The 11,689-nt window shown below is 45.9% G+C and overlaps 1 protein-coding gene across 1 annotated transcript in view; it reads right to left on the reverse strand.

The window, feature by feature from the left end:
• Window positions 1–9,745, reverse strand: part of LOC138747665 (peptidyl-prolyl cis-trans isomerase FKBP10-like) — a 39,200-nt gene extending 29,455 nt beyond the window's left edge. Inside the window, exons 1-4 of the mRNA XM_069907135.1 lie at window positions 9,263–9,745; window positions 7,993–8,138; window positions 3,695–3,884; window positions 1,267–1,412 (exon numbers count right to left, since the gene is read on the reverse strand). Coding sequence (XP_069763236.1) covers window positions 1,267–1,412; window positions 3,695–3,884; window positions 7,993–8,138; window positions 9,263–9,453 — 673 coding nt within the window. The 5' untranslated portion in view covers window positions 9,454–9,745. The remainder of the gene's footprint in view (window positions 1–1,266; window positions 1,413–3,694; window positions 3,885–7,992; window positions 8,139–9,262) is intronic.
• Window positions 9,746–11,689: the final 1,944 nt, after the last annotated feature.

Here is an 11,689-nt window from a genome sequence, read left to right on the forward strand (position 1 = left end):
ACTGTGAATCATCATATCTGCTTCTTTCGGCTTCTGAGTCTTGTTAAAGAACCATTTTCACAAGGTTATTTGATAGCAAAAGCATTATTTATGATTGAGTATAACCACGAACACACTCAAAGCTCACTCACAGTGGCCATAGGAATCATTTGTGGCGCTTAGGTCGGGTGCATGACAATACTCCAGTTCAATTGCAGGGAGGTTAGTTGTGAACTCCTGGATATTTTTTATTATTATGTCTTTCTTAAATTTAATTCAATTAGATCATATCACAATTTCTCTTTACAAGTACCTGTTAGGCTGTAACAAGCAAGAATTTCCGTGCATTGTACAATGTGTATGACAATAAACATTGTCAAACTACCAGGCACCTAACACAGGATCACCTGATCACACTAGGCACCAAAGTAGTCAGCTGATGCACTGAAAGGCTCTCTTTCCCTCAACAGGAACCCACAACTATACATCCAAGGATGTGCATCCACAGATTAAGCAGGGTAAGGTCCTGAGATCAGAGGACTGTCCCATCAAGAGGTTTGTACCTCTTAATACAGCCATTCTCAGCCTTTTTTTTTTGCCTATGGACCCCTTATGCTTCCCTGTTGGTTTCTTCTTTCCTACTGACTAGGCAAAAATCAAAAAATAATTTATGATTTCAGTCTGTGGTCCCCCCCCACCCCACCTTAAATGTGCTGTGGCCCCCGAATGTATGGCTTCTGTTGGGAATGGCTGGTTTAGAAGAATGAGGGGTGATCATAATTTATCATATAAAATCCTAAGGGGATTTTTGATGGGGTAGATGCTGAGATGTTTTCGCTGATGGGCAAATCACGACCCAGGGAACGTGGCTGGTCATTTGTAACTGAAGTATGCAGGCGGTTCTTTTCTTAGAGGGAGGAGAACTTCTGGAATTCTCTGCTCTGTGGTAGAGGTTTGGATCATAGGATATATTTAAGATGAAGATAGATAAATACTTGAATAATTGAGGGGGTTGAGGCCATATTGAATGGATGGGAAGCGAGAACAAAAGCAGAACACTGGAAGCTCAGTGGGTGAAGCAGCATCCATGGGGACAAATGATGCAAGGCACGGTCTGGCGTTGATTCATCTTGTTGCTCAACCTGCTCAGTTCCTCTAGTGTTCTGTGTTTTCTTCTCTAGATTCCAGCAGTTGCCTTCTGATTCAAGGTAACTGGTGGACCACACTTGCTCCTATTTTGTACTCCCAGTAGTATACTCTTGGGATGGTCTATGAGATTTCACTTACCGTATCCATCTTCGCCATAGGCCAGGAATGGAGGGATGGTGATGATCCTCCTCTCCCCGACACACATCCCCAACAGACCTTCTTCCATCCCCTTGATCAACCAGCCGACCCCCACATAAGTGTCGTAAGTCTTCATGCGACTGTGGCTGTGGGAGGAGAAGCAGGAAGTAACGAAGGGTTGAGGAAAGACTCCCTGCTGCCCCTGAGAGCCAGGTGAGAGGGAGCAGTAGCCACATGCACGGGCTTCACCTTGACAAGAATCTGCGGCTCTGCGATGGCATTCTTGCCATCCTCCACCCCTCCCCAGTGGCAATCTACCTCTATCCCTCTCCCATTCCAGCTTACCTTTAAACATGTCTCTGCTGTTCTCCCTTTGCTCCTCCCTGTGGAAAGGAGTGTCTTCTGCTGAATAAACCCTGAAGAACGTGCGGAGCATTTATCATTCCCTTCTTGAATTGGGGAGTTTTAAAACAACTACTTGTAATCATAACCAACCTGATCATAGAGTCTCAGCCCAGCAAGTCTGTGCTGACAGCAACCACCCATTGTTCCAATTATATTCTCTCCAAATTCCCATCATCTGGCTCCATATTCTACCAAGGGACAATGTACAGTGGCTAATTAAAATACCTTTCCACAGGAGCACCTACAGGAAACCCATGCGTTCATAGTTAGCGTGCCAGAGGTTAAGATTCTACGCAGGGCAGCTGCTCTACCAGCTGTACTAAAGGAGCCCGGTAACCAATAAGGTCACGTGTAACCACAGAACATAAAACTGTACAGCATAGGATAGACCCTTCAGCTCACAATGTGTGTGCCGAAATATGACATAGGAGCAGAAATAGACCATTCGGCCCATTGTGTCTGCCTCGCCATTCTATCATGAGCTGATCCACTCTCCAACTCAGCCCCACTCCCTGCCTTTTCCCCATAACCTTTGATACCCTGATTATTCAGATACCTAGCAATTTTTGCCTTAAAACCCCCCAACAACTGGGCCTCCACAGCTGCTTGTGGCAGCAAATTCCAGAGGATTATTACGCTCCAGCTAAAGAAATTCCTCTGCATCTCTGTTTTAAATGGGCGCCCTTCAATCCTGAAGCTGTCCTCCTCTTCCCTGTCCAGGTCTTTCAACATTCAATAATGATGACTTAAACCACAGACCTATCTACACAAGGTCTGCATCCCATTGATCCCTGCCTGTTCATGGGTTGTCTAATGCCTCTCGAATGTTGCTATCATACGTGCTTCTCCACCCCTCCCCTCTCCACTATGGCTGTGTTCCAGATACCTACTATCTGTGTAAAATAAATGCCTTTAAATTTATCCCTCTCATTAACCCATGTCCTGTTGTATTGACAATTTCACCCTTTCTGTGCCTCTTGTAATTTCTGTCGTGGGTGGAGTAGCGGTTACTGCAACACCTATTACAGTTGGCCAAAGACCACGGTCCAAGTCTGGTGCTGTCTGTAAGGGTTTGGATGTTCTCCCTGTGTCTGCATGGGTTTCTTTCAGGTGCTCCGGTTTCCTCCCACCTTTCAAAACATATGGGGTGGGGGGGGGGGGTAGGTTTATTTTAAAATCATGCGACTTTGTGGGTCTGGGCCCAAGATGGCAGTTCCTATGTATGGCAGTGGTGTTACAGACTCTGGAGAAGCAGAGGGGACGACCCAAAGGATGACAACCACGGCAGCAGACCAGCAAGGGGCTGTGAGGTGTCAGGCTGTTAGTTACTCGAGGTGAGGAACCCATGCGGTCAAGGGTTGGACTGCTGAAGACTGGCTGAAGGGGTACCTGGTATTGGAACCGAGACACAAGAGGGCACTGAGGGCTTCCTGATCATGTCAGAGATTTGGATCTGGAGCTCGGGTTGCTGGTGGTTTGGACTGAAGTCTGTATGGCTGCAGGAGCGCTGGAGACGAATCCACGATCACTCAGTGACTCTGGGAGGGACTCTCTTTTGCTTCTCTTTCTCTGACTGTAAAGGTCACCAGGCAATTTCTGCTGTGGTGAATCTTTGTCTGCTTTACGGTAGATTAAAAGAAATTTATTGTAATATCACATTTTCTGTTTTATTACATGACATTTAAAAGAATCTTGAATCTAATTAGGGCATTTGGATGAAAGGACCTGTTATCGTGCTGTACAAGGTCAGTACAACATTGGGGGCCGAATGGCCTTACTGTGCTGAAATGTTCTGTTCTAATGTTCATTCAGGGCTGAATGTTGATCAGAACATTACTGGTTGGGGAAGTCGTAACGTTTCTAGACAGGATGCACTTGCTGGGACCCCAACTTACTGCGTTCTGGGTTTCTGCAGCTCAGTCCCTACTCACGGGGACAGAGGGACTGTCAGCACCAGGGGTTAATGACCACACCATAAGGGAGAGTGCAGCATGCAGAGCACTGATCCACACTGCTGCTCCACCTGGAATCGAAGAGTGTCCCATTCAGCAGAGTGCCGTTGTAGTGGTAGCGGATGTAGTCGGAGCTCTGCACCGTTCGGTTACAGGTGGCTGGTCGGAACGCTGTCTTCTTCTGCACCTTGTCATTCAGGTTCCAGATGTCGTGGAGAACAACATCAAAATAAAGAGTGGAGTCAGGAGGGATGACGTTATCTGGGGAGGAGGAGGACAGTGCAGATATTATTTGATGGTCCAATACCAGGGGTGGCGTGGTTAGCACAACGCTGTTACATAGCCAGTGACCTGGGTTCGAACCCCACGCTGTCTGTAAGGAGTTTGTACACTCTCCCCTTGTCTGTGTGGGTTTTCCCAAGGGCCCCGGTTTCCTTCCACCGTTCGAAACATACCAGGGGTTGTAGGTTAATTGGGTGTAATTGGGCAACACAGGCTCATGGGCAGGAGGCCTGTTACTGGACTGTATGTCTAAATTTAAAATGTAATTTTACAATGAGCCTGAGGCAGTTTTATTTGGAACCACACCAGTACAGTAACAGAAATGGGCATTTTGAGTAAAGCCTCTCAAGGCAATTTATAGAGACAGAATGTTGCAGAAGTATGCACTGAAACAGCCAGCTGCCCAGAGAAAGATTTAATAGACTGTAATGTGCTGACCTTTCTACGGAATTAACAGGTGTAAATGTTGGACCCACAAAACTCAGAAGTGCTCCTGCTTTCCCCAGGAGTGACTGATAATATTTTAAACCAGTCCACCAGAGAAGGTAGGCTTTTTGTTTAACACTGCTTTTAACAATGTTGCACTCCCTCAGTTCCACACAAAGCTCCAGATTAAAGCTTGATTGGCATCGCCAACTGAGCCATAGGTGACAGGACACAATGCTGCAGTTGGACACAGCTGTTAATTACAGCTCATCCCCAATCCTTTCCTTGCAACTCTGACCCCAGGATTAGAGGATGAGTCAGTATTCTAATGACATCAATGGCATCGTGAAGAAAGCACATCAACGCCTCTATTTCCTCAGGTGTTTGTGGACGTTTGGTATGACATCAGAAACCCTGTCAAATTTCTACAAATGTGTGATGGAAAGTGTGCTGTCCGGCTGCATCACAGTGTGGTATGAGGCCACCAATACCCCTGACCATAAAGCCCTGCAAAAGGTAGAGAACACAGCCCAAAACACCACAGACATCGAGAACATCTACAGGGAATCCTGCCGTCAGAGAGTAGCAGGAATCATCAAGGATCCACACTATCCGATAAAAATAAAAGAGAAGGAATATTAAATCAGTCTATTTGCAGATGACATCATAGTATACTCAACAGAACCAGAAATATCAATAAAGGAAATTAAAGGAATATGGAGAAATATCGGGGTACAAGATCAACGCGAATAAAAGTGAAGCGATGCCAATGAATAATGCAGATTTCACAAAGTTTAAGAAAGAATCACCATTTAAATGGCAAACACAAGCAATCCGATACCTAGGTATAGAACTAGATAATAATCTAGGCCATCTATACAAATTAAATTATCAGCTATTAATGAAGAAATTACAAGATGACTTAGAACATTGGAAAGATTTACCACTAACACTGATAGAAAGGGTAAATTGCTTTAAAATGATTATCTTCCCAAGGATACAATACCTATTTAAATCGTTACCAATTCACTCAACGGAGAAATTCTTCAAGGAGCTAAATAATAAGGAAATTCTTATGGAAAGGGGGGAAACCGAGGATAGTGCTAGATAAATTAACAGAATGGTACAAACAAGGGGGCTTACAGCTACCAAACTTTAAGAATTATTATAGAGCAGCACAATTAAGGTAACTATCAGATTTTTATCAAACAAGGGAAAAAACAGATTGGACCAGATTAGAGCTAGATAAAATAGGAGAGAAGGTACCTGAACATATACTATATAAGTGGGATGAAAAGCTGATGCAACATTGGAATTCACCAGTACTGCACCATCTGCTCAACATTTGGAAGAAGATTCATGTAGAAAGGAAAAAAAACAAATTATCAACTACCAAAATTAATATTGACGTAAAATCAACTAATCCCTTTCACAATAGATAACCTTTCCTTTAGAGAATGGGAGAGAAAAGGGATCAAAAGAATAGAAAATTGTTTTTCGGGAAATAAATTATTATCTTTTGAACAAATGAAGTACAAATATGGTATAACTCACGGTACAATGTTTGCAAACCACCAACTGAAAACCTACTTGAAGTACAAATTGGGAAGCAGGCTGAGGTTACCAGAAGGAAGCAGCTTTGAATATGTGATTTCAGACACAATGATAATTAAAAGATTTATAACAAACGTACATCAAACTGTGAGAAAGAGAACGATGAAATAAGCTGTAAACCCAAACAAAAGTGGGACAAGATCTAAACATAAAGATAAAGAATGAAACATGGGAAAAAGCTATGCTCTGGAACTATGAGAAATACAATAAACATGAGGTTACGCATGATAAATTGGTTACACAGGCTATATATCACACCCCAAAAGTTAAATAAATGGGACCCAATAGTATCAGATAGATGTTTTCGCTGTAAGAAGGAAACGAGAACAACAGTACATGCAATTTGGGCATGTGAGAAAGTGGAAAAGTTTTGGGAAGATCTAAATCAGGTATTAAATAAAATCACAAAAAAATCCAGAGGTCTTTCTTCTAAGTAATATAAGAAGTAAAGAACTTGGCCTCGATTTGGATGGACCACAAAAAAGATTTATTATGATAGTCTTAGCTGTAGCAAAAAAATGTATAATGTCAACCTGGAAATCAGAAGAGAGCCTGAGAGTACAGCAATGGTACATAGAAATGAATAAATGTATTCCATTGGAATATAATTTAAGAAATAACATCACAGTATTCGAACAAATTTGGGAACCATACATGGAACACAACAGAGAAGTCCTACCACGGACCTCCACCACCTAAAATGATAGAATGAGAAGAAGACAAAATGAACTGATCCAGTGTGTAAAAGTAGATGACACAATTTTCTTGTTTATTTTCATTGTGTGATGACATTGTTTAATGGGTTTAATGTATCATATATGTTGAACGTTGAGTGGGTGGGGAGGGGGGGTTGGGAAGGAGGGAGGGGTGAAAAAGGGGAGAAAATGACTGTGTATATTCAAGAGGGAAATATTTATGTGTATTTTGGTCAATATGGTTCATAGTGAGAAATTTTTTTTTTAAATTTTAAAAAAAGGATCCACAATATCCAGCACATGCCCTGTCTCACTGCAGCCATTGGGAAAGAGGTTTAGGTACCACAAGACCTGCACCTCCAGGTTCAGGAACAGCTGCTTCCCCTCCCTCATCAGGCGCTCATTTAAGGACTCTGACTTTGCACTTTACTGATTTATTTCCTCTCTGTATTGCATAGTCGGTTTGTTTACATTTTTTATTTGTTTACTTGTATACTCTGTAAACATTTTTTTTTGCACTGCCAATTTGCCTCGCCCATAGGAAAAAGAATCTCAGAAATATGAGCATTCTCCCTTTCCCAGGATGATTCAACTGGATTTCAACCCCACAGCCGGAGCACTCGCAGGGTGCAGAACAGGCATGGCTCGGCTGAGGGATGGGTCAGGCACCATTGCTGGGATCAGAAACAGGTCAGGCACTGCTGCTGGGATCAGAGACGGGTCAGGCACCGCTGCTGGGATCAGAGACGGGTCAGGCACCGCTGCTGGGATCAGAGACGGGTCAGGCACCGCTGCTGGGATCAGAGACGGGTCAGGCACCGCTGCTGGGATCAGAGACGGGTCAGGCACCGCTGCTGGGATCAGAGACGGGTCAGGCACCGCTGCTGGGATCAGAGACGGGTCAGGCACCGCTGCTGGGATCAGAGACGGGTCAGGCACCGCTGCTGGGATCAGAGACGGGTCAGGCACCGCTGCTGGGATCAGAGACGGGTCAGGCACCGCTGCTGGGATCAGAGACGGGTCAGGCACCGCTGCTGGGATCAGAGACGGGTCAGGCACCGCTGCTGGGATCAGAGACGGGTCAGGCACCGCTGCTGGGATCAAAGACGGGTCAGGCACCGCTGCTGGGATCAGAGACGGGTCAGGCACCACTGCTGGGATCAGAGACGGATCAGGCACCGCTGCTGGGATCAGAGACGGGTCAGGCACCATGCTGGGGTGGGGGATGAGTCAGGCACCGCTGCTGACCTGAAGGATGGGTCAGGCACTGCTGCTGGGATCAGGGACAGATCAGACACCGTCCCAACTAGTGCAGGTTCAAGGAGGGTGGGATGAGAGAATATTTGCCTTACCAACTCCTTGGCTGCCGTATCCCAGGTGCGGAGGAATAACAATGCGACGCCTTTCATTCACGCACATTCCCAGGAGAGCTTTATCCATTCCTGGGATCAGACGACCCTTTCCCACCTGCACGTTGAAGGTGCTTTTCCGGTCGTAGCTGAGCCAAAGAAATTCAGAATTCAAATGAAAGGAGAACATTGATACATTTTTTGCATAATAAAGGATATGCACTTAGTGTAGGAAAATGGTGTGGTGGTAAATGAATGGGCCAAACATCCCTTAACTCCAGCCACATACCTGCTCACTCCCCCCACACTCCTCATTCCTGCCCCCCACAAACCCCTTCACTCACTCCCCTCCCCTCACACACCCCTCTCTCACTTCCAGCACATAGCCCCTCACTCCCACCGTTTTTAGAAAGCATCATTAGATAGGTGGTTTGGTTGTACATCACAGCTGTAGAGCTGTTGCTACAAAGCATCAGATCGGTGGTCAACCACAGGACCATAAGAGCAGAAGAGAGAATCACTGGAGTCTCTCTCCCTGATCTATCGGGCTCATTGTCTGAAGAGGGCTCACAAAATCATTGCGGATCCCTTCCACCCTGCACACAGCACCTTTCAGCTGCTCCGGTCGGGGGCGGGGGAGAGAGAGAGATACAGGAGTCTCAGAGCCAGTTTACTTTGCATTCTTCTTTATTACTCTCTTGCAGAGAAGCCACGTCTGTAGGTTCTGGGCAGCTGTATCGTTTGGCTGTATGCGTGCTCGCATTGTGGAGCGGAGAACGCCGTTCCGCCGGCTTGTACTGTTACCACCAGACTGAAACATGTTGAAGCCCCGCTGATGTGGCAGCAGGCAGGAAGTCATGTTTCCTGGAACTGAGCTCTGGAGACGGGATCGGGGGCGTTTCGATGTGGCTGTGCATTCTATCCGACTGCGGAGTGGTTGGAAGTCTCATTCTCTCGGTTGTCGATACCCTCTCGCACGTTCTGCTAACACGTAACCCATCAGCACAATTATTTTTTTTAAAATAAACTTAGTTAAAGAGCGTCGGAAGTTGGAAATAACTCGGAAAAGATGACACTCACCCCCCCTACCACCCCCCCCCCCCCTCCTCTCTCTCTGAAACCACAGGCTGGAAAGAGTTTTGATCATTCGCGTCCAGGAAAGTCTTCCCTGGTAACGCCTGTGCTCCCTGCTTGGAGCCTGAAACCCCCTTTGCAGACAAATGCTGTGCACCATTCCAGTCTCAGCAGCGTTTGTGTTTCTATTCCTTTTTACCTGGAGTCGAACTTCTCCCCATTTGCGAAGGTGCCGTTGTAATGGTAACGGATGTAGTCTCCGGTTTGCACCTCCCGGGAGCATTCGGCGGGGATGAAGTATCCATCAACGAGGACATCGCTGAGAGGGCCTGGCTCACAGAGCACCGCCACCAGGAGCAGACACACGCAGGGGAACACCAGCGGACTCATCGCTAAACTGGGCCACGGAGGAACGGAGCCTTGAGCCGGAGACTGGTGCCGTTAATTGCAAGGTTTCGTGCAAGCTCCTACTCCGTGGCAAGTTTAGCCCCGTCTAACTCGCCTCCAGCTCCCCTCTCCCCTCCCACTCTCCTTTCTCTGGAATGTTGTAAACGTGTAAGGCGGTCTTCGGAGGCAGGATGTAGGTGCCCGGCTCCGCCTATTCCAAGCCAGCCCGTCTGGGAGGCACGGATCACCAGCGCAGCCCGGGAGAGCGGCAGTAGCGTCCGGCACCCCGGGCCGAGCTCCCCGGCACCGTCATGGTCGGCGCTTGGTTTGTCGACGTTACCGATGGCGATCAGGAGAAACAGCTCCGCTGACGAAAAGCAGCAGGATCAGAGAGCATCAAGACCTCTTCATGGGCTGCGAGGATCCTATAGGGTCCTAAAGTCCGCTCTGAACAGCTGGCGGCTGTCGCTGGTGGACTGAACTGAGCGTGTTGAGACCACTGGGTCACCAAGGGCAATCCATCAACCACCCTGATCTCACGTTACCCCCCCCCCCCCCCCAACCACTGAGTCACCAAGGTTCCCCTTAAACATGTCACCATGTCCTCTTGTCTCACCCAACCTCAGCGGAATAAGTCTGCTTGCATTTAACCTATCTATACCTCTCATCATTTTGTCTGTCTCGATTAAATCTCCCTTCATTCTCTGACACTCCAGTGATTAAAGACCTCACCTATTGAATCTTTCTCCATGACTCAGCCCCTCAAGTCTCAGCAACATCCTAGTCAATCTTCTCTGCACTCTTTCAATCTTATTGATATCTTCCCTGTAGTTAGGTGACCAAAACTGCATAGAATACTCCAAATTTGGCCTCATCAATGTTGTATACAACTTCAATGTAATATTCCAACTCCCGTAACCAATACTTTGATTTATAAAGGTCAATGTGCCAAAAGGTCCCTTTTTTGACCCTGTTTACCTGCGATGCCAATTTTAAGGAATTACGTATCTGCATTCCCAGATCACTCCATTCCACCGCAGTCCTTGGTGCCCTACTGTTAACTGCAAGTCCTACCCTGGTTCATTGTCCCAAGTTGTCTGCGTTAAATTCCATTTGCCATTTTGCAGCAAATTTTTCCAGCTGGTCCAGATCCCACTGCAAGCTTTGAAAACTTTCTTCGCTGACCATTCCACCTTCAATCTTTGTGTCATCTACAAACCCACTGATCCAATTTACCAAATTATCATCCAGATTATTGATAGAGATGACAAACAACAATGGACCCAGCACTAATCCCCGAGTCACAGGCCTACCAGTTAGATAGGTTATCATTTATCACCACTCTCTGGCTTTTCCTGTATAGCTAATGTCTAATCCAATTTACTTTCTCATCCTGGATACTAAGGGACCTTTTCAAAGGCCTTACCAATATCTGAACCTTTCCTTCAGCAACTTTTCTAGTCACCTCGAAAAACTCTAAGATTGGTTGGGACGCAGCCTACCATGCACAAAGCCATGTTGACTATCCCTTGTGTATCCAAGTACTTAGATACTGTATTCAGTCTCTTAAGATACCTATTATTACGTGGATTATTCTTAGAGTCTTTCTCAAATGATTAGCTCTCCTCCAATCCTTCACCACCTGACCCATGGCTAAAGAAGTTTTAAATATCTCTGCCATGGCCCCTGCACTTTTTCATATGAGCCTCCCTCAAGGTCCAAGGGATTTATCCACCCTTATTTGCTTCAAGACAACATGCTCCTGTAATCTGTGTAGGATCCATGACTTCGTTGCTGTTTTGCCTCACTTTTGCAGATTTACAGTCTGTCTCCTGGTGAAAAAACATTCATCTTAAAAGTCTCCGCCAACTCTTTAGCTCCACTCTGGTCTTCAATAGGACCAATGTTGTCCTTTGCTTTTCTTTTGCTCTTGATATATTGATAGAAGCCCTTAGGATTTTCCTTCACTTTGTCTGCCTTCAATCTCATGCACTCCTGATTTTCTTATGTTTTCTTGCATTTCTTCTACTCTTTATTTGTTCCTTGTACATGCTCAGCACCCCCTTCCTCTTAATCAGGGCCTCAATATCTCTCAAAAACCAAGGTCTGATACCTGCTAATTCTGACAGGAACATACTCAAATGTTCACCTTTGAAGGTGGCCTTCCACTTACCATGCACAACTTTGCCAGTAAAAAACCAATAAGTATAAATTAAATGACCATACGAGAAAATATAGA

This window comes from Narcine bancroftii, chromosome 12 (genome assembly GCF_036971445.1).
Source record: "Narcine bancroftii isolate sNarBan1 chromosome 12, sNarBan1.hap1, whole genome shotgun sequence".
Lineage (NCBI taxonomy): Eukaryota > Metazoa > Chordata > Chondrichthyes > Torpediniformes > Narcinidae > Narcine > Narcine bancroftii.